This window comes from Amblyomma mixtum, chromosome 9 (assembly GCF_055824585.1).
Source record: "Amblyomma mixtum isolate Tamu chromosome 9, ASM5582458v1, whole genome shotgun sequence".
In the NCBI taxonomy this organism is placed as follows: Eukaryota; Metazoa; Arthropoda; class Arachnida; order Ixodida; family Ixodidae; genus Amblyomma; species Amblyomma mixtum.
The window spans coordinates 48,205,980-48,229,913 of NC_143020.1; the positions used below are offsets into that span (position 1 = coordinate 48,205,980).

Below are 23,934 nucleotides of genomic sequence, written 5' to 3' on the forward strand. Positions count from 1 at the left end.
CATCAGAATTGATTGGCTTAAGATGAAGTAGCAATTATGGCAACTGTTGGAGTGGATCGGGGCAACCATATTTGCATATGCATGTTCTGGACTTTAATCTTCAAAAATGTGCTGATTAATGTGTTGTTTCAGTAAACTGTTTTCCGCTCAGAAACGGTGGTCAGCTCTTCCACCACCAACACTTTGATTCGGCTTGCGGATCTAAGTTTTGAAATTGCACGAATATATTGCCGCGAATCTTTGTAGCGTTCGTTTGTAGTGTTTTTTTCTTCATGCTTCAAGGCTACCGACAAGCCGCTTTATCGCTTCGTTTGTGACGCAAGACGCGCCTAGAATTATATCGATTGATCGCATCCAGACGGAGCCGATTCTACTTTGTGCCAGAAGGTTCTAGTAACTTCTTAAGCTTTATCTCGAATTTTCGCTATCAGCTTTAAAAAGAGCACGGCCGACAGCGGCGAGCTTTCTGTTCGACGACCGCCGAGCCCGCTTGTTGCTACACGGCCGCCGAGTGATTCAGTTCTTTGCGGGCTCAAGCCAGCCCGAATAGAGTTTCGTTTCGAAGACGTACTCGCCGTTTTCCTGTAGGCCGTACTGCAGTCACCACGACGTGACATCTGGTGGAGGTGCTGATGTGCTATCCAGCTACGCCCCTCACGATGGAACCTGGTGCACAGCCAACGCCTGTCGTGCTTGGCCAGCCCCGGGAGCCACCGACGTTTCGTGGAGAACCACACGAAGATGTAGAAGACTGGCTGACATGTACGACCGTGTGGCAGCACTGAACACCTGGGACGACAGCTCTAAGTTCCGAAACGTTTACTTTTCATTTGACGGCCCTGCCAGAACGTGGTTTGAAAACCGCGAATCTGCTCTCACGACTTGGGCGACCTTCAAGAAGCAGCTCCTGGGTACGTTTACTAGCGCCGTACGCAAAGAAAGCGCTCAGCTGCTTCTAGAATCACGCATCCAACACCCGAATGAGACTGTGACCGCGTATGTAGAAGACATGAAGCGCCTTTTTCAACGTGTCGATCCTGACATGACGGAGGAGAAGGTGCAGCTTTTGATTCGTGGTGTTAAAGAGGCACTTTTCGGCGGTCTGACCCGCAACCCACCGACGACGGTCGCAGAATTCACCACTGAAGCAGCCGCCATTGAGAGAACCTTGGAAGCACGAGCCCGTCATTTTCCTCGACAGCCCCAAGTGACCTCGACTGCCCTCTCGGGTGGCACAGCATTCGGAGGTAACCTGCGGAATGTTATCCGCGAAATTGTACGGGAGGAGCTGCGTCGCCTGCTACCATCTTCCAACCAGCCTCAAGTCGCACCCTTGAGGAAATCGTACGTGAAGAAGTGCAGCATGCGCTGGGCACCCCGTCATCTCCGCCTCCTGCTGAAGCTCCAGCCTTAACCTACGCAGCTGCACTACGCAGTCCACAGCCCCAAGGCGAGAGCCGAAGTCCGCCTCTTCGACGTGAACCAGCTGTTCCCGAACGCCGTCCCCCTGCCCCCGCCCGCCCAGCCTACGAACGACGCCCAAGCCCCAGGAAGTGCGACGCCTGGAGGACTTCAAACAACCGCCCACTCTGCTTTCATTGCGGCGAAGCCGGTCATATACTTCGCCACTGCCCGTACAGACGCATCGGCCTGCGAGGTTTCGCCATCGACGCCCCACGACCATTCCCTGGCCAGCGACCACGGGAAATCGACGACTACCTGCACAGAGGGCAGTACGTGTCGTCAAGCCGGTTTTCCCGCTCCCCGTCACCGTCCACCGCACGTTTTGCATCACCGGGCCGCAGCTACGCCGCGGCTGTCCGAGGAAGGTCCCCTAGCCCCCGTAGGGGAAACTGAACAAAGCAACCTGTGGAGGTCAGGTTGCTTGCCGAGGAAACGACGAAGATCCTCAAGCGACCACGCTGTATGAAGACGCCGCACCCACTACGCCGACGCCGCATACAAAGACAACCTCGACCACGACGCGAACCACCTTCAAAACGACGCCGCCATCAAGCAAAGCTTCGACCACACGCCCCACCCACGATTCACATACCCGACGGAGCCGAGACCCGACGCCGAGGACGACGTTCAACTCCAGAACCAGGACATCCGACTTGGAAGTGGTTATCGATGGCCGGAAAGTCACCGCTCTAGTCGACACAGGAGCCGATTATTCGGTGATGAGCGGTGCATTCGCTGCGCAGCTGAGAAAAGTAACGACCGCTAGGGACGGCCCACAAATTCGCACCGCAGGGGGCCACCTCATTACGAAATCAGGACGATGCACAGCGCGAGTGACTCTCAAGGGATATACCTATCCCGCCACCTTCGTAGTGCTAGGGCAATGTTCCCGCGAAGTGATCTTGGGCATGGATTTCCTTAATGAGCATCAAGCGATCATCGACCTGCGATCCAAGATACTCACACTTTCCACGGACGAGGCCATTCCGTCGATGAGAACTCCGGAACATCATGTTGCACTTAGTGTCCTGGAGGAACAAGTGAGTGTCCCACCCCGCTCAAGCGTCATCGTCACCGTAGGCGCCACGGAAGCGAATAACACTGAAGCCATTATCGAGGGGAACATGCAGTTGCTTCTCGACCGAGGAATCGGCATCGCAAGAGGCATCGCACATTTCCGCAAAGGACAGGCGGAAGTACTGCTGACTAACTTCAGCAAAGAATACCGGCACGTTAACAGAGGAACGACGATTGCATTCCTCGACGAAATCTCCGACGTACGAGACTTCTTCGCACTCTCCGACCCATCCTTAGAAGATTCGCCTTACCAAGAGAATTCGCCCACTTTCGACATAAACCCAGCCCTGCCCCGGAACAGACAAGACCAGATCCGCAATCTCCTTCGAAGCTACAGCGAGTGCTTCTCGTCATCGCCGAAAGTCCGACAAACGCTAATTGCCAAACATCGCATTATAACCGACCAGCTCGCCCGACCTCTGCGCCAAAGCCCCTACCGAGTGTCTCCGCGAGAACGACAAGCCATCCGGGATCAAGTGGAAGAAATGCTGCGCGACGACGTTATTCAGTATTCAAAGAGCCCCTAGGCGGCACCTGTTGTTCTAGTGAGGAAGAAAGACGGTGCACTTCGATTCTGCATTGATTACCGGCGATTCAACAACATCACAAATAAGGACGTCTACCCCCTACCTCGCATCGACGACACACTGGACCCGCTCTGCAGCGCCAGGTATTTCTCATCGATGGGCCTCAATAGCGGCTACTGGCAAATTGAGGTCGATGAAAGAGATCGCGAGAAGACATCATTCATCACTCCAGATGTCCTCTTATAGTTCAAGGTGATGCCATTTGGTCGCTGTTCCGCACCAGCCACAATTCAGCGAGTAATGGATGCAGTGCTGGCAGGCCTGAAGTGGCAGATTTGTCTGGTATATTAGATGACGTCGTTGTCTTCGCCTCGAACTTTGAGGAACAGCTAAAAAGGCTTCGAACAGTACTAGACGCAATCAAATCGTCCGGCCTAACTTTGAAAGCAGAGAAGTGCCACTTTGCCTATGAAGAGCTGCTGTTTCTAGGCCACATCGTTAGCAAGGAGGGAGTACGGCAAGACCCGCAGAAAACAGCTGCTATCGCAATGTTTCCACCACCGGCCGATAAGAAAGCTGTGCGCAGATTCCTCGGACTGTGCGCGTACTACCGACGATTTGTGAAGAACCTTTCACGCATCGCCGAGCCACTGACCCACCTGACAAAGGCAGACATGCCGTTTAAATGGGAAGCGCCGCAATTGGAAGCCTTCAAGGAACTTCAGCGTCGTTTACAGTCCCCATCGATCCTCGCGCGCTCCGACGAAAACATGAGACTGAAATTCATACCGACGCAAGTAGCGTGGGCCTAGGCGCTATCCTCGTTCAGAAAATTGACGGAGTGGAGAAGGTCATCGCGTACGCTAGCCGTTCCCTGTCCAAAGCTGAAGCTAATTATTCGACAACTGAGAAGGAGTGCCTTACCATCATCTGGGCTACGTCGAAATTCCGCCCCTACCTGTACGGACGACCGTTCAAGGTGGTCAGCGATCACCACGCACTGTGCTGGCTCGCCAGTTTGAAGGACCCCTCCGGCCGCCTCGCTCGATGGAGCCTACGGCTCCAGGAGTTTGATGTAACCGTCGTTTACAAGTCCGGACGCAAGTACTCTGACGCCGACTGCCTGTCACGAGCCCCTGTAGATGCACCGCTGCCGGACGACGATGAGGACGCCTTCCTGGGACCCATCAGCTCCAGCTCTTTTGCACAACAGCAACGCTCGGACCCCGACATAAAATGCCTCATCGAATACTTGGAAGGCAAGGTTTCTTCACCCCCCGCCTCTTTCAAGCGAGGATTGTCTTCGTTCTGTTTACAGAACGATGTCCTCGTGAAGAAAAAATTTGCAGCGAACAAGACAGCCTACCTCCTTGTTGTACCTGTAAGGCTGCGCGGAGAAGTTCTTCAGGCCTCACACGACGAGACGACAGCTGGACATCTCGGGTTTTCTCCCACCCTCCGCCGCATTCAAGGCACGTATTACTGGCCCCGACTGTCTGCCGATGTCGCACATTATGTGAGAACCTGCCGAGATTGTCAGCGACGAAAGACCCCTCCAACACGACCAGCAGGATTTCTGAACCCTATTGAACCCTCCTCAAGACCCTTTCAGCAGATCGGCATGGACTTGCTTGGCCCTTTTCCGAAATCAACATCTGGAAATAAGTGGATCTTTATAGCGACCGACTACCTGACCCGCTACGCCGAGGCAAAAGCCCTACCGAACGGAACAGCAGCAGAAGTCGCCAAATTTTTCGTGGAGAACATTCTTCTGCGACACGTCGCCCCCGATGTGCTCATCACTGACAGAGGAACAGCATTCACGGCGGAACTGACGCAGGCCATCCTCCATTACAGCCAAACCAGCCACCGGAGAACAACTGCATGCCACCCGCAGACCAACGGACTGACCGAGCGCCTCAACAAGAGCATCGGCGATATGCTCGCCATGTATGTCGAAGCCGAACACAAGACCTGGGACGTCATCTTGCCTTACGTAGTTTTCGCCTACAACACCGCAGTGAAGGAGACCACCCAGATGACGCTTTTTAGGCTCGTCCATGGAAGAGAGGCTACGACCACGCTGGACGCCATGCTGCCGAACGTTACCGAGGAAGATAACGTCGACGTCGCCGCCTACCTACAACGCGCAGAAGAAGCCCGAAGACTTGCCCGATTAAGGATCAAAGACCAGCAGCGGACCGACGTCACACGCTACAACCTACGAAGACGCAACGCGGAATACAAGCCAGGAGACCGAGTCTGGGTTTGGACGCCCATTCGCCGCCGAGGATTCAGTGAAAAGCTTTTGCGCCGCTATTTCGGCCCGTACAAGGTTCTTCGTCTGCTAGGTGAATTGAACTATGAAGTCGTTCCTGACCAAATGATTGCATCCCAGCGACGCCGCGTACGACCAGAAGTAGTCCATGTCGTACGCCTAAAGCCCTATCATGCACGCTAATGGACGCCGTGTTTCCATATTTGGTGTTTATTTTTGCACAATCCGTTTTTCATTGTTTATAGCCGCATTATGTTCTAAAGCATAGAGTCGATGCTTCTTTGAGAGGGGAGTAATGCTGCGAATCTTTGTAGCGTTCGTTTGTAGTGCTTTTTTGTTCATGCTTCAAGGCTACCGACAAGCCGTTTTATCGCTTCGTTTGTGACGCAAGACGCGCCTAGAATTATCTCGATTCATCGCATCCAGACGGAGCCGATTCTACTTTGTGCCAGAAGGTTCTAGTAACTTCTTAAGCTTTATCTCGAATTTTCGCTATCAGCTTTATAAAGAGCACGGCCGACAGCGGCGGGCATTCTGTTCGACGACCGCCGAGCACGCTTCTTGCTACGCCGCCGCCGAGTGATTCAGTTCTTTGCGGGCGCAAGTCAGCCCGAATAGAGTTTTGTTTCGAAGACGTACTCGCCGTTTTCCTGTTGGCCGTACTGCAGTCACCACTACGTGACAATATACAGGGCGTCCACGCTAACTTTAGCCAAGGGTTAAAAAATAGAGTATTTGAGGTAGGCCAGGGAAACCACTTACATTCACCTACCAACCGGCTTGCGCATCATAGGCATTTTTTCTTTTGCATTTAATTAATTAGCAATTAAGATAATTTTTCTAAACGCGTAAATATTGACTTTAGACAGCAAATGTGAATAGCAAAGTTGGAGAGCACCTTCAGAAACCCCCATTCAATTTATTTGCAATAAAGAAAACCTCACGTGTATCTTTTTTCCCAGCTCCAAAGAAAGCTCGCGAAATACAAAAAAAAAATCACGTGACTAGCGCATTCGCGCGCCACGATTGTGCTGCTCTCAACCGTGGCTTGAGTGAACGAAATCAGCCGCTGGCAAGGCGCGACGACCCCATTGCGCCGGCAGGCCGATATGTCAACGGTGGTTGCGACGCCCGCACGAGCCGGTCTCCAAAGCGTGACGGTGCAAGTTGCAGATAACGCGCCGGGCATTGTGAGCTGTGAAATGGCCAAAGGTGGCAAACACAAATTCGACGAGTTTTATTGGCCACTGAGAGGCAAAAGAAGATAAGTAAAATACCTGCCTATGTTATTTTGCCTCTGAGGGGCGAATAAAACTCGTCGAATTTGTGTTTGTCACCTTTGGCCATTTCATAGCTCACAACGCCCGGCGCGTTATCTGCAACTTGCACCGTCACGCTTTGCAGACCGGCTCGTGCACCGTCACGCTTTGCAGACCGGCTCGTGCGGGCGTCGCAACCCCCGTAGACATATCAGCCTGCCGGCGAAATAGGGTCGTCGCGCCTTGCCAGCGGCTGATTTCGTTCACTCAAGCCACGGTTGAGAGCAGCACAATCGTGGCGCACGAATGCTCTAGTCACGTGATTTTTTTTTGTACTCCGCGGGCTTTCTTTGGAGCTGAGAAAAAAAGATACACGTCAGGTTCTCTTTATCGCAAATAAATGGAATGGTGGTTTCTGAAGATGCTCTCCAACTTTGCTATTCACATTTGCTGTCTAAAGTCAATATTTGTGTTTATAAAAATTATCTTAATTGCTAATTAATTAATTTCAAAACAAAAAAAAATTGCCTATGAAGCGCAAGTCGGTTAGTAGATGTATCTAAGTGGTTTCTCTGGCCTGCCTCAAATATTCTTTTTTAACCCCTGGCTAAAGTTAGCGTGGACACCCTGTATACTCTATATGAAACTGGCAGTGCGGTTAGTTTGTATTGCACCCACATTTTGAGGTCTATTTAGTCTAATTTCTCACCCATACCTTCTTTCGGCGAAAAAAAAATGAGTTTTTATATCGACAACGTAAGTTATGAGCTTCAATCTGTCATCTGAAAACGACAGCGCGCATTCATGATGTGAGCGGGTTTAGTGAGATAGTTTTCAGTAATCGTTTAACCCAAGTCAATAAAAAAGTGGAACTCCTTATTGTTTCTATTTTCTAGTGAGACTATGAACAACAAAAAGGTAGAACTTCCTCTCACATAATAAACAGAAAAAAGTCCTGGAAATAAATTTCAAGACCTACTAATAACTGCAATGACCTGGTTTAAGATGCGTGTTCACTGTTGTATGCGTAGTCACTGTCATAAATCCTCGCATTGCAGACGAATAAAATAACAGATAATTCTGTTCACTTTGAATATGCATTTCGATTAATCATAAAATATCCGTTATTAGGTCATAACTGGCGAATTCCATCTGGCGTGGGCTCCAAATAATCGTACACCACTGTCTATTTCGACTGTACTGCTTTCTTGCTTTTTCGGTTTCGTGAAAGCGTCATATAATTCCTTGGTTAAATGATCTTCTTGATTGCGGTACTGCTGCTGGTAATCTACTATACTCCATGTGACTGCCCTTTAACCCTAGAACGGTCCATAAAGGACCAACGGAATTAAACTAAATCACTAATAACTTACATTTCCGCAGGTCACCGTGCGACACAACAGGAGCATGGTAGGGGCAGACAGGCGCCGTCCACTCCTCAGCCTCTCACAGCGCCTGCTCTTGTTCAGAGCGGTTGTTCTTATTTGCCTCTTCGCAATGCTGATTTACGTCGTTTCTTTATTCGCCGGTCGGTATTCGTCGCCGAAAGTGATCGTGGAACCGACCACGGAGGACAGCGACGAAGATTCAGCTCACGATGTAGTCACGCACAGAATGACTGTCATTTCCTACGTCGCCCTGTAATGAGACATTCATCGTGCACGTAGACAATCGGCTGTCCCACGCTACTCATGTACGAGTACGCTTATTACATTTGCTAGGGCTTCGACACTAAGTAATGGTATTCCTCAGATTCTTGTTATCCACGGCATTAAAAGTGCACTTTACTGAGTGCGCTTCATAACCACACCAATGCACCTTTCTTCAGTCAACGAATAATAAATCTCATCTGAAAAGCTCTAAATAGGCAGTTTTTGTTACTTACAAAACATGGCACAAGCAAAATAACACCATCAACGACTACACCAACTTCGACAATGGAATCCTTGAGTTGTATAGTGCTTTTGCAGGCTTTGTATTTTTAGTGAGATAAATCTGTTTATATCAAATAAATTTTTTGTTCACGATATATGTACAATTCTGCGATGATTACATGGACAGAACTCTGTTTAGCAAGAGTTTATGTAGGCCCAGGCACCCGATATTCCTAATGCTTAACGGAATCAGTAGTTCCCGCTGAAGAGCAAGCAAGTTGTTCTGAAAAACGCTAGTCGAGCCTTTAAAAATGAAACGAACAATCGAAACAAACTAAGATTGGTCTTAATCGATAGAGCACTGCGCTGTAATAACCAAAAACACTGTGTTGTCCGAAGCAGGTTTTTTATAAGCATGAAAACGTCAGAAATAAAATATAGCATATTGCGTGGAATAGCGCAGCCGGACGAAAGACAGACAGAAAGAAACAACACAGACGAGCGTTGACTCGCAACTACATTTTTTTAAAGAAAACCATAATGTCATAGCAACAATAAGCAAGACCCAACAACTTCTTTGCGCATGCTTAGAGTAAATCTTAAAAGAAAACACGGATCTTCTCTGTCCCACGATTCTTCAAAACATGTGCGGACCCTTACAGCGGTCAACAGGGCATTCCAGACGAATTTGCCACATCCTGCTTTCGGATCTTCGGCGACAAACCCGACACTTAAAGTACTGCTCGTGGGTGGCGTGCGAAAGATATGGAAATCAACCGGAAATCGGTTTGGTTTGTTTTGGTTTGGTTTATGGGGTTTAACGTCCCAAAGCGACTAAGGCTATGAGGGACGCCGTAGTGGAGGGCTCCGGAAATTTCTACCACCTGGAGTTCTTTAACGTGCACTGACATCGCACAGTACACGGGCCTCTAGATTTTCTCCTACAAAGAAATTCAACCGCCGTGGCCGGGATCGAACCCGCGTCTTTCGGGTCGGAGTCTGCAAGGAGTGGTTTACAACCTCGCAATAGACTACAGAGTTTTAGTGGGCTGCCGTACTTCCACACACTCCAAGGATGGAGAGGACTGAGAAGTAAGCTGGAAGAGTACAGCGTCTGGGCGACGCTGATCTGCTGCAGCAGCAGCGTATGAGACTGGAAGAAGCACCGACCAACCAACAAGCACCCCCAGGAGCCTGTTCTTTCACCAGTCGAAAGAATGAGCTTGTCAAGGAGCATCTCCAAAAAAACGGCTGAGGCTTAACTTGGTTAAGCCTGGAGAATGCGAAGCATCATCGTGTCGCGTAATTTGGAGGCGCACAACCACAGCGACGGCGCGAGGTGGGCCCCCGTTTCTCCACTGTCGTGACGTCATCGTGTCACGTGGTGTGACGTCATGTATCACGTGATTTGGAGGCGCATAACCACAGCGACGGCGCGAGGTGGGCCCCCGTTTCTCCACTTTCGTGACGTCACCGTGTCACGTGGTGTGGCATCATCGTGTCACGTGATTTGGAGGCGCATAACCACGGTGAAGGGCTCAAGTGGTAGCTAAAGTAGTATGCTTCGCATAAAAGTCAACGATAAGCTTAGGCCGAGAGGAGAGCGTCAACGCCTTAGGGACATCACTGGAAGGACCGAAACGGAGTAAGGACTTCCGTGCCCGGGTCAAGTATTTTGGCAGTAACGATTTTCGAGTGGTATTATCAGATAAGGAAAGGCACTTTGTAGTGATTCCCAAGTTGATGTTCAATAAAAAGGCTTCGGCAGCCATCAGGAAGGGATTTAGACCTGTCAGTGCAGATCATCAGGATGTGAAAGGCGCAGTATCACTGTTAAATGAATACAATCTCGAGTCGTTAGCCACTTAGGTTCCGAAGACACAAGGAACGGAATTATATTTGTTCTTTTTGGCAAAGACACAAAGTCGATGTCCCCTTTAGGGCTATCATCTCAGAAGCCGGCACCTGACACTATACGGTCTCAGGATACCCGCAGCGGCACATTTCAACTTTGACCAATGAAGATCCTTTTGTGGGGAATAATGAAGATATTCTGGTGAAGTTCTTGAGGCAAACAAAAAAATCAAGGGAGGTGTTCCGGTTTCAGCACTGATTGGCAGGAGCTCTTATATTGTCTACCCCAGAGATTAATGCACGCAATTGCATAGCTGAAGGGAAGGACGAAGCAAGGTTTGTAGTTCAGTGTAGTGTTCCTATGTCTTTTTTTAGATGTCTTTTTATTTGGAATCAACATACGTAGGCTGAACAAGAGACGTCGATGTACAAAAAGCGGCATATGTATAGGTCAGAAGGCGGCACCAACCCCAGCAAAATTTTTCTTCCACAGGAAGACAGGGCAATCAATATGGAGAATCGAGGACTTGCAATACATATCGCAAGATATGTTGATGATTTCATAGTTTTGGCTCACGGGGAAAGTTTTAATATAGGAATCAATGATATCTTAAAGGTTTTTCGGGAATCTGGTAAGGGAACTTTTGCGATGCCTTCGAAGAGCGCTTTCCAGATTTTGAGTTTAACCCTATTTTCTATGGATCATCACATCTGCTGGATGTACTCACTGAGGACCTAGCAACCAGTGTTAACGTTTTCTCGGCGCACTCAAAACTGTTGAACAATAGAATTGCCGTGACGAGCATTCCTTCACGCCTGATAAATTGGTGCCGTCACTGCATAGTAGATGGTGTGCTGTTGCAGGTGCGCAGACTAGAAGCTGCAGGCTTTACAAAGTTTGTGATTTCAGCAACTTGCGAAAAGTTATTGCAGGAGGAACGGGAAGGGTTCTGAAAAGCAGAAGGTGATAGGAAAGGTTTTGAAAACGCAGTTTTCCGTACGTGCACCCAACAGCCCACGAGCTGAAAGAACTGGCAGCACGTTTTGACGTGAACATGGTGTTTTCTGCCCCACACAAGTTGCGGGTTCTGCTGAATAATAAGGAGCCGCCGCGAGAATGTGAGTTAAAGACATCATGGGCTTGGACGTCCTAAACCAACTCATGCTATGAGTGACGCCGTAGTAAAGGGCTCTGAATTGTTTTGATCACCTGGGGATCTTTAACGTGCACTGACATCGCACAGTGCACGGACCTTTAACATTCGGCCTCCATCGAAATGCAACCGCCATTGCGGGGATCGAATCCGCATCTTTCGGGTCAGCAGCCGAGCGCCATAACCCCTGATGCACCGCGACAGCAGAACGTTAAAAAAATACACAGCCATTTTGACTATCTTGTACCGCATAGAACAAGATGTGTGGAATGCGCTTGTTCAGTGGTGTATTATCTTCTTTTATTATGTATAAATGTTTGTATAGAGGCAGACCGGCCGGTGTATCAATTTTCGGCTTAGGGAACACCTCGTGTCACTCTCCGAATAAATCTATTCCCATTTGAAGGAGCGCTGTCAGGATTGGAAAGCGAGATCAATACAGTATGCAGAGCATTAATCACCCACACTATAATTTTATTTCCCCACACAAATTGGCCAACGCGAGAGTTAATGAAGGCCTATTTTATTCCGAAAAGAAAAAATAGTACTTTAGTCAGCCATCCAATATTTAGGAGTAATGGAGAACAGGAAAAAATAGAAAGATGAAATCTGGTTTAAGTTGTAGCCTGTGGCGGCTGTCATTATTTACACCTAACTTGCAATATTTTAAGTCTTACTAAAAAAAGAGAAACGGGATCAGCCATCTGTTGCGTTCTTCGGTCTATGCATACGTGACGACCTTAAAACTCGTGATCTGGGCACGATGCAGACGTGCTTTCAAAAAATTCTACACCTCAGCTCTTATACGACGTGTATTAGTCAGATTGGTTCCCCAGACAGAACCTCCAAAAGGCGCCAGCTGTTCTTTTGTATAACTTCGTTTTTCTTAATTTTGAACAAAGAAGAATGATGATGGAGATTTTATTTGTCCGAAACAGCGCTGTATAGACAGTAAAATTTCCGTGTTTTTCAAAATAGGCACTCGTTTAGTATTGGGCGCTAATAAGCAGTCAACAGAGCTAAATGCTTTGCACAAGAAGAATGGATGCCCCCAGTTTCCTGTTAATCCAACCGGACATCACTCTGTCTTGGCAAATCATCTATTCATTATTGGTGCTACTTCATCCCACACAGGTACACTTCTTCATAGAATACGCATGAAATTTCAGTTTCTTCAGAAATTCTCATGTACAGTGTTGGCGCCGTAAATATTGTACCTAAAATTGAAGGAGAAGTCATGCCTATGAAAATTTGTGTACGCTTGTTTCTTAAAGGAGTAACACGTGAACGCATCGGCTTTCAGTTAACGAATGGACAACTCTCCATAAATTCCAAAGGTAAGTTTGCATCAACAGTATTTCTAAGAAATATAACATACACCAGAAACCCAGGGCTATGTTTTTTTATGAGTACTTTTTTGTTTTATGTCCAACATATTTCTCCTTTTTGTCATGATTAAGGCAAAAATTTTTTTCCTAGGCCAACAAACTCTTCCCCAATGCCAGCAGTTATGTCAAATGAAAAGCCAAGACAACAAATTAGAATTTAAAAAAAAACGAGAGAATACAGGCCATGGTTGCCGTTTTCGTTTGGACTCAACTTCCTACTGCCTTTCATTGATTTCACAAGTTCATGAGTAGTTCCACAGGTATCTTCATTCTCACAGTGCCTTGAATCACTGGTGGATACGTAGTAGTAATACTCCATCAAAATTCCAAGCAAATAGTCCTTGAAAGTTCTTGGAGAGGTGTCTGTGTGCAAAAAGAAAGCATCTTTGAGGGCTAACTTCGAAACGATAGCACATACTAGTAGATAGGCAGGTAAAGCGACGTTTTCAGCTTTCTCATTGACCCTGTGGAGGTGCTCCCTTATTTCGTATATGAGGGGTGGTTGTAATTTGCTCATTTAAAATATTGCGCCAGCCTGTTCTTATCTATAACGTCTAATGCACTTGGCGTTTCTTTTTTTTTTTTGATTGACTGGTGTAAAGCATGTGAGAGCTAGCACTTTGTGTTAGCCATGTACTGTAAGTAGTTTTACTAACACGCGCTTCAAAACAGAGTGCGGCTTAGCCGGACCAACTCCGAGAATTGTCAACGGGCTTCTGGCTCAGCGAAACCAACTTCCTTGGATGGTAAGCTGATTTCAGTCTTTACTTATACTATGCTCAGTTACATTACCCGTTTTAATTGTTCTCTTTTATTCGTGCCCTTTCAAGTTAATACACAACTAAAGTTTAAACTAGGCTTTCTGAGCACCACAAGAACTTGCAAATAATTTCGGTGAAGGCTAAGGTTGAGGTGAAAACATTGAATAATCAAGCTGAACTGAACACCGGTAACTGAGCTTTATTAGTGCATCTTTTAACTCTTACCGAAGATACCTTCTTATAAGTGGAAATGTGTTGATGGTAGTATAATAATGGTAGCAGCAATGATGGTAGTAGCATATAAGTTTAATAACTCAAAGCACGTTTCCATTGCTGGTGCCGTGGCGATACAAATACTGAGCGTCCTGATGCGACACACCGGAACCATATAGCCGCGGAACGCACGCAACCACCAAGACACAACGTTCAGCGGCGTCGTGTCACGTGACCTTTTTTTTCTTCCGTCAGTGCTGCTCAACTCTCTGCTTTAGCTGCCTGGCCCTGATGGGGTGGAAGTCATGTGACAATTGTGCCGTGGATTTAAGCATCCTGGTGGATGCTGCAACGTGCACTCAGCAGTCGAACGGTTTTGGTTCGTCGCATCGCCATGGACTGCAAAAGCTGCGCCACAGCGCCGTGAATAATTGCGTTTGCGAAATTCTGGCAACTGGCATGGCTCTCACAGCGAGCGAGCTCAAAACGTTATGACACCCTGCGGCTAACCGTGATACTGTCGCGAATCGGGTGGACGCGTTCCCGACTGCTGAAGGGGAACGCTTTCGTGTGCAGGTTCGAAGAAAGGAACAAAGAAATCAAACAAAACAAAACGAAGCCGAGTTTATATTTTAAAGAAAAGGAGCCAAGGAAAGGAACGAAAACACTAAGGAAAACACACACTAGGCACGCGTAAAACACAACAGATAAAAAGGAGAGAGTTCACCGGCTACACAGGGTCCCAGGTGGTGCGGGAATGCCTTGCAGGTAGCACCGACGCGGGTTGGCGAGTTGCGATGCGTCGCTGGCGTTGCGTTCAGGGAGGCGGTGGTAGAGAGCCAGGAGATGAGGAACGGAGCTGGATACGGGAGACGCTGACGAACTCCTGTCAGCCGCCTCCAAGAAATGAGCAGCTGCAGCAGGAAAACTGTAAGGTCCTGTCGACGGCGTTCCGCAAACACCGTAGGCTTGTGCAGCCTATCCAAAGAAGCCTTGGCAGCACAGACCCGAAGTCTGACGGCTGCCACCTCCACGCTTGAATGAGGCCTAATGGTCTTGCGTTGATGATTCAAGGGAAGTCACTGGCAGCTCGAACCCAACGTCCGACAGCGGCCACTTCCAAGCTTGAACAACCAGACTTGTGCTACGGTGTCTTCCTCAACACCTCTGTTTGCTGACACGTAGCTCTACGCTCCTTGTGCCTGCCTCGCGCACACCGCTCGCACGAGCACACGCGCAACGCGGGGCTGGCACGTACGGCGCTCCGCTGTCCTACGCACCACTGCCGACACGCCGCGTTCCAAAAAACCCCTTGACAGTCAAGTGTGCACATCACAGATACCTGCAAGTTAACCGTTAAAATTGAGCCATTCTTGTTGCTCCCTTGGTTCTCTTCATTTCCGACGTCCACCGCCACTGTTATAGCAGTGTACCAAAAACTATTACTTTTTATGCCTAAAATAAAACTACTTTTAAATATTATTGGCGACTTAGCTGTAACACTTTCTATGCCAGCAGAAATCACTTTGGGACGTTAAACTCTATAAACCAACCAACCGAAATACAGAATCTTGTGAATTCACGCGAAACAGGCTGCAACAAAATTGCCGAGCGCATTTCAGAATACTTACTTGCTTTGATGCGAAAGCATTGTTTTTATTTTTCTTTCTTTATCATTTTCACTGTGATGTATTTTTGTTGTATTTTACTCATTTCTAATGACAGACCTTCGTATTAGCATGCAGCCGTAATTTAGCAAATATACTAGGTGCACCTTTCATCGCCAATAAGCACTGCTGGTTTGGAGCCTACGAGTTCCGTGCTCGCCTCTCAGTCTGAAAGTCCTGGCTTCAATTCGGCCGGCCTCTAGGAGAAATTTTATTTTTCTTTGATACCACGGTGACATCATCTGGGATTTTTCCTGACCACTTTTGCTGTGAACGACGACAACGCCGGATTTCGTTGCTGATGAGTGATATAATGCTTTCGCATTAAAATATTCCCGAGACCAAGGCGCTGCTAGTAATGTGCTATCATAGCGTAATATTACAGCCCTTGGCAGCCAGCAGCGCCGACTCACTGCTCTTTCATTTATTCTGAACTCTAACTGGAATACTATTCGATCGCCAACAACGCAACACAATACAAGGCACCGCTAAGAACACAAGCAAATCAATTTGTATGGTAACACTCGAGGTCCGTTTCAAGAACAACATGTGTTCTATACAGATTTCAAGGGAACTACATGAGGAGGGAATGCATTCAATGCAACAATTTGTGTTCTAACATTACTACGCAATAAGCACAAATGAAACAAATAATTTTATACCAACAGAAATACAGCCCGATTTTTTTTAACGATTAACGTATCTATTTCGATCATCCCAAGAATTTTACCTGTCATGGTAAAAGTATGTGCGTTTTAAATCTCATTTTAAATTTCAGGTGTTTCTGGCGATAAAGATTCATGGAGAATACACGACTTGCTCTGGAACTATTTTGACGGAGAAAAATATCTTAACGGCTGCCCACTGCATTAAGCAGTAAGTAAGGTCTTTCTTGCTGCTTTACAAATTTGTACGGAGGTTTTAGGCGCAATTTCATTTCTACGCTACCTTCATTGTACTCAAATAGAGAGAGATACTGCTTTTTACATTTCCCCAATTCCCAATACAAAGAGGTCAGTTGCTTCATCATGAAACCGGCGTTCTCATTCAAGCCGGTCATTTATGTAAGACACGTACGAATAGTTAAACAGGCAGTCATCAAAACTACAAGCCTGATTACTTGGCGGGTAAAGTGAAAGACACGTCTCCAGACCCCTCTCTGATTCCAGAATAATTGTTAGGATTAGCGTTTCGGTATAGATCAGGTGTGATCAGGTGATCCGTGCAAAGAGTAGTGAGAATTCAGCACCGTCTCCGCCCCCTAGGGAAGATAAAATAATCTTTTCGCAGCAGATTTTTCTTTCAAACCCGCACATGAATTCAAAAGGCCAATCTCATAATAACAAGGTAATCAGCAAGCACAAGGTCTCCGCCACAAAGAAGTACGATATCGATATTCGAGCCTAATCTAAACAACGGTAGTAGCCAAAGGTGGTCAAAAGAAAACCAAGCATATATGCAAAAATCAGATGTAAGCTCTACGAGACAAGATGGGGAATGTCATCAAACAAGGATAAGATCGTTAAAGTACCTTAAGAGTTCTAAACACATCTATACAGTAGCCAATGTAGTCAGGAATTAAGTAGGCCTAGCAAGTGCAGATCCCATGAGTAACTAAAGAGGAAGTATAGAAAGCTTTAGGAGCGCTGCAAACGGACGAAAGCAGCCGGTTGCGTGGTTGGCAACCGGAGGTCATCACCGGTTGCCATCTGCTGTGATATGCAGCCACTGGTGAGGTCTGGTTCCCAACCACACAATGGCCGCGTCGCTTCCCACAGATGCTTTAAAGCCGTGGGCATATCTCAGTGACCAATGATAGAGCAACAAATGGACCGCGGCGAAATAGCGAAATGGAAATGGCAAAATGGACCTTGGAAAATGGACAGCTAGTAGAATACGGCCGCAGTTTGGACGGTCGACCGTGACGTCAAGGTGCACTTCAACGCTGGCGCCAACCGCGGCCAAAGCTGCCGGTACAAACTCTTTGTAATGAATTATTAACGCTGCGCACTGGTGTTTAGAGGCCTCTTTCAAGGCAAACAAAAACGGGATTTCAAAAAGTTTGTGTCTGCAGCCATTTAATAGCTGCAACATCTATTATCTATTTCTGTTCCAAATAGATTAGCCAATTACATATGCTTCGCTGTTTGTGGCCCCTATGTTTGGTTGCCGATACCTGCTTCTCATCGTTACTACAAGCGGTAGCTCGCCAGCGCAGCTCCCAGCATGATCGACACAAACTGCATTCAGTCTCGTGTGATTCAATACCTTGTTTTGTTAAGTTTAAGCCTAAATACGTAGCCTAGGTGTGGCCACCCTGATAGGTCAATTGCACTCCTAGTGAGCACTGTAATTCTCTCTCCAGGAACGACACCTACCCTACTAGGATTGTGGCCTTCTACAACAGCACGGACAAACTAGATGGTGCCTATTGGCGGGTGGACCGCATGAAGGTGCACCCAGACTTCAACGAAAAGACGTTTGTCAATGATGTGGCTATTCTTAGGGTAAGGAGTTCTCATTTGGGGAGGGGTTCTGATATGTGGAGGGGAGTCCCACCGGTTCTAGGCTACATTCTTCTATCTGGCACGCAATGAATGGCAACACAAATAACTAGACATACTTCTGTATAGGTATGATTACTTACGCTATCAATGCTATTACACAATTGTCGCCAGATGTACTGTCATAAAATTTATGCGAGATAATTTTCACGAAGTAACCGGGGACCAAATCTCATTTTTCCCCCCAGAATTTGAGTATTTAGCACAGGTCATTTACAGCTATAGTGTGAAATATCAGACGGTAAGTTTGGTTGGTTGGTTTATGGGCTTTAACGTCTCAAAGCGACTAAGGCTATGAGAGACGCCGTAGTAGAGGGCTCCGGAAATTTCGACCACCTGGGGTTCTTTAACGTGCACTGACATCGCACAGTACACGGGCCTCGAATTTCTCCTCCAAAGAAATTCAGCCGCCGCGGCCGGGATCGAACCCGCGTCTTTCGGGCCAGCAGCCGAGCACCATAGCCACTGAGCCACCGCGGCGGCAGACGGTAAGTTTCATCGCTCCCATTAAATCAAAAGGAGGTCGCGTTGCTGCTGTGGAAAAAAAGCATAGCAATTTCGTTTTTTTTTTCGCAGCTGCAGAATGTTACTGAACGACCTTATAGGATGGAACTGGCAAGTTAGGAAGCATGGGGTGAATTAAATTAAGAAATAAAATTTTCTGGCAAACCGGGCCCTTCGAAGTCACTTCGTCTTGTCCCGTGAGTCTTGTGGTCGACAGTAAGGGACAAGAAAATTTCCAGAGGCACCTAATTACACTACGTGTTGGCAATGCGATTGCGTTAGAAGCTGTTGACACCTTTGCATCGAGTTTTGTGCCATTGTTTCATGGTTTTATTTGAGCACCCCTACACGTTCGTCTGCACACAAGACTCCTCTTCGGTCTTCTAGCTGGTATCGGTGTTTCCCAGAAGGTGTCTAGAGACGCAATGAATATACAGCGAAACGTACAGTAGTCACTTCCAGACTCGTGGTCCCACTTCCCTCCAGCCAATGGGCAAATTTTATTGCGAAAGCAATACTACTTGCACTTTCACGCCTTTGCCGTGCCGCGGCGGTGACCACCATTGACCTTCATTTGACCTTGATGGCATTAGATTGGATTAGACTGGATTAGAATAGATTGGATTGGATTGAATTGGACTGGACTGGACTGGATTGGATTAGATCAGATTAGGTTATATTAGATTACATTAGATTAGATTACATTGGATTGGATTGGATTGGAGTGGATTGCTTTGGATTGTATAACCGATGCATCACCACAAGTCTAACCACAAGCACCACCACCAGCTACACTACCAGCTGAACCATGGCGTAGGTACGGATATTGCTTTCGCAATTACCGGGCTTATTAACCAAGCTAAGCCACAGCGAATTTTTAGGAAAGAAATCGCAATTTTTTTCGCCTATTATGCTTCTAAGCTACCGCATTAAGAACGCTACGATAGGAACTGCCAGCACCCGAAGCTGTTTTTTTTTACTTCTCTTTATAATTTTTTCTGTTTTTGTTTATTTTCATTTTTGAGCAAGACACTGCGGCAGTCCGGGTCTTTTCTCCAACACTGTCATACATTTGAAGGAGGAAGTTGAAGGGCTAGAAGAAGACAACATGCCCTCATTTGCGTCCCTGGGACGCAAAAACGTTGACCCCAAGAAATTACATTATAAACTGAACAGATGCGTTTTGAGCCAGGAGATGTTAACCGAGCCGTCTGGGAAAGACCAAGGTTACGCTATTTCTACAAGGTGAAAAATATCAGCACCATAGCAAACAGGAAGTGGGACTTTTGTTTTTCGCTTGGATAATTTCTCTCTCTGCGCATCAATTACCACATTACAGGTTCTATACAAATCAACTTACTAAGGCGGAAGTGGCAGTCTTTCTCCTTTGTCCACACAGCGTGACAATGGAAATAAAAAGCAATGGCAGTACCGAGTAATGAAACGATCTTTTACGCTGCTATTAGCAGTTAAAATCGCTACGACATGGTGGTATTAACAATCATCGCATCAAGCGTCACTGTCTTGTATTCAGAGCTGTCTGGCACAGAAATCCCTCATGTAATACGTCATTCCTGGGGCATTTGAGGTATTGATAATAAATAAATAAATTGTCTATGAAAGATGCCAGGCTTCGTTGCGTGCAAACCTGTCTGAGCGAGACATGACATGGAATGACGTCTCTTGGAGATGCTGAGGCGAAAAATGTTAGTTTCGGTACTTCTTTTGTAATATAAAAGGCAATAACGAATGCTAGCAAACTACAGTGGTTGGTGATTGACATAGCAGTAACATTTTGCATTTTTGTTGTACTGAATCCACCCATGGTGTTTAGTGCTCATTGTTTAAATTTCGCCAGGAAAAGTAATTTCTCTTACTGAATTGTCCCAACCTGGTTCACACAACCTTGTTCGACATTTCGTGGTAGTCAGAGTCGTACAAGAACGGAAAACGACATATCGGTAGCACGCAGGAATAATTCACGAACACCAAAATTTTTACCTTTTGAACGCATATACTAAGCGGGCTGTACGCCCAAATATGCGATACACTTACCAAAATTGCGAAATGAATGCATTCCAGTAAACTAAAATCAAATACGTCTTGGTACTAAGCTGCCCAGTCAGGTGATTATATATGCCTCACCATTCTAACTATAAACGCTTACTCTCATGTTTTGCAAGCGCGTCCTTTTCTCCCGTCTAGCCATCCCCAGGAATTGGAGACTGCCGTCAGCAATCGCCACTAAGCCTATCACATTCTGTTCTGCAGTCATTCGGTCATTCTCTTTCTTTATGACGTCACATAAGATCTCAACGCGCTATTTTTAAATGTTCAACACCATGCGCTACGCGATGGCAGCGAAAGGAACTAGAACTGCTTCTCCCGAATTCCTGATCATGAACTGCTGTAAGTTAGCCGTACATGCACAGATGAGTGACTGCATAAACATTTGGCTGCACACATAGAATAAGAGCGTTCTAGTTTAGCTCTTTTTTCTGGGGTACAATGGTGGAGGTCGGCGAAGCCCGTATCCGAAATGTCCTGAAAGACATGCGTGGCAGAATAAATTAATGCTACTAATATTATTCACGACATGTGCATTCTAGGCTGCCGATGATCTTCCTTCCAGGTCGAACGGGATTTCGTATTCACCAAAAATACCCGACCGATCTGCATCTCCCTAGACACTGTCGACATCCTCCAAAAACATGTTCGTGTGGCCGGATGGGGTCGCCTCAAACACTGTGAGGACCCTTGGTCGCATACTTTTTTTTAACAACTCCCGTTCTTGTCATTTATCAGTTTCTCGGGATTAAATGACAGAGTTATTGGGGGATATATGCAGGAACTTGCACGCAGTATGAAATGGGTAAACTTTGGACACAAGGAAAAAGAGGAGGTAGATGGATAGGAAACAGTGGTGCTAAGGAGGCTCAACAACAGCTCGCTACCTTATGCACTGAAATCAGACAGAACGTCAAACCATAGCGCAATATAACCACAGAAAGCATAAAGATCGCACACAGAAAGGTGTATGCATATAAAAATTTCAAGCGGTGTACATTATATGCCAGCTTTGAATGCGGCTCGAAGGGTTACTCAGGACTCTCACACTGAGCGATAAAAAGAGCTGTTAAGGTTTTAGCAGCAATGAAACTTCTTGGGTTCAGCCGGCATAGGTCAGAGTATGATATTTCAATCGTGGCTCAAAAAACGCCACTCAGCTTTGGACGTAGGTCAAGTTTGAGAAAGAAAAAGTTCTAAGCTGGATAAATAGAGGCAAGAAAGCCTATGATGCGCTAAAATTTAATTTAGTTTTCATGAGAAGTTCTACTTTCATGTTTACTTCACATGTTTTTAGGTTTTAGTTCTTGATGGTTCCATGTTCTTCATAGAAATAGTACGTTGGCCAGAAACTGCAAAATGTATTTCTCTTTTTCGGCATTGGTGTGCGGAAAGCATTTATGATGCCAGTTTAGTCACAGAGAGTGAACAGCATAGAAATTTTTAAGCATAAAACATCTACAAAACAAGCAGGAAAAACCGCGCTTGATTATCATTTTAGTGCCAGCTCATTTCCATCCTGCTTGCATTATTAACAATTTTATAACATCACGCTGTGGCATTGCAAGCAACCGGCATACTGTCCTAAACAGTTTAGAAGACAAGCGCTAAACAAGCACTTCTTTCCCAGTGGGTCCATCCCAGCGGCTGCTGTACTTTACGAGCCTGCGCGTCATGCCCGACAGTGTGTGCATGGAGAGGTTCGGCGCCCACGGCTTCAACAAGACGCTGCAGTTCTGCGCGTACGGAGATACTACAGACGCCTGCGAGGTAGGAGGTCGAATTAAGAGTACAAAATGAGAGCGCGTTTACGTGTGCGTGCGTGCGTGCGTGCGTGCGTGTGTGTGTGTTTGTATGCGTACGTGCATGTGCCTATGCGTGTGCGTCCTTAATACAATTGGCATCCTTGGTACCATTCATCTACTAACAGCCTCACCCATAAATAGGCGTTGAAGTTTTGCCACTCCATATCATTATTTGTTTTACTATAAAGTTTTGCAGCCAACATTTTCAGAGGACATCTGCTCAAGCCAACACAGAATAAAGCTTGCTACCACATTTTCCCGCCCCGCCTGAGAAAATTTCAAGTAGCACGTCCGCGCAGGTCGATGCGTACAATAGTGCTAAAAGCCACAAGCGTGTTGTTATTCTTGACCTCCATGCTAAATAGGAAGTTACTCAGCCTACTTTGATCCAGAACGCTGCTTTTAGTTCCTGACCTTATGATTGTTGACCTCCCCCTCCCTTACCTGAGAAGCAACAAGAAACCTATAGGAAATTCCTGAAGTCGCAATTTCTAAATTAGAAAGTACCTCTTCATAAAATTGCTGGAACCAGGCCAAAGAAATAGGCCTTTTCGTGCACATACCGCCCCAAGCTGCACAGCTAATCTGCCCAATATTGAAAATATATTGGAACAAGCAAGTCCTATAAACGACCAGAATAAAGCCATCCATTTCCAATACTGGACCAATTTTTCAGTGGTGCTTGGGGCGGATGCCACACCCAACATTCCTCCCCTTGCGCTGTCATCCGATGCTTTCCAAAAATGGCTGCTCAGTGACGACCACGGTTTGCAGGGAGACTCAGGAGGACCGGCCATAGCACGAGCGGACAACAAGCGCTTCCTGCAAGTGGGCATTGTCTCGTACGGAACCGGCTGCGCTGACAAGGACGTTCCGGGTGTATACACGCGGTTGGACGCCTTCGTGCCCTGGATACTGGAAAACGTACTCTACGGCACCTGGCTCGTCTTGTACCCAACGGGAGAGCTGAAGTGACGAACTCCTAATAAAAAAATTCAGGGGCGCTTTGACTGTCTAAAGTGCGTAGAGGCGAAAGCGTTTTCCGCACCACTTTGCCTATGTGTCACTGGTGACGTCACCACTGGATTACGTCACATATAATTTATGACGAATTAATGACAAATTACTAACTAAGTACTAATTGACTGCTAATTAATGACGCTTAATCTTCGTCTTTAGGAGTGTAACGCGACAGCATGTTGTAGCGCTGCCAGGGAGTCCACGGAACGCCACCCCCCGTTCGGCGCGATGCGTTGCCCTTTGAACCCAACGCTTTTTGAGGAAAGGAAATGGCGCAGGAATTCTCTGTCATCTCGGTTGACACCGCAACCGCACCGTACAGGAAGGGAGGAAGTGGGAGTGAAAGAAGAAAGAGAAAGTGGGGCGGTAGTGAAGAAACTGATAATTGTATTTGAGGAAAGGAAATTACGCAGTAACTGCCTCACAGATCTCGGTGGACACCCGTCAAAACGCGGACA

The 23,934-nt window shown here is 46.9% G+C and overlaps 1 protein-coding gene across 1 annotated transcript; it reads left to right on the forward strand.

Moving 5' to 3' along the window:
- Positions 1-760: 760 nt before the first annotated feature.
- Positions 761-23,431, forward strand: LOC149328921 (venom protease-like). The gene is made up of 9 exons (XM_089559141.1): positions 761-911; positions 12,436-12,621; positions 12,762-12,824; positions 13,548-13,621; positions 16,295-16,392; positions 17,882-18,023; positions 21,217-21,331; positions 22,282-22,421; positions 23,231-23,431. Exons 1-9 carry the CDS (start codon positions 761-763, stop codon positions 23,429-23,431), a joined length of 1,170 nt encoding a protein of 389 aa, XP_089415267.1.
- Positions 23,432-23,934: the final 503 nt, after the last annotated feature.

Bases quoted from the DNA above. Each gene is read 5' to 3' on its own strand.
- LOC149328921 (XM_089559141.1), top strand. From the start codon at position 761: ATGTACGACCGTGTGGCAGCACTGAACACCTGGGACGACAGCTCTAAG. The intron at 12,622-12,761 runs GTACACTTCTTC...TGTTTCTTAAAG, and splicing joins TGCTACTTCATCCCACACAG to GAGTAACACGTGAACGCATC. The intron at 16,393-17,881 runs GTAAGTAAGGTC...TTCTCTCTCCAG, and splicing joins GCTGCCCACTGCATTAAGCA to GAACGACACCTACCCTACTA.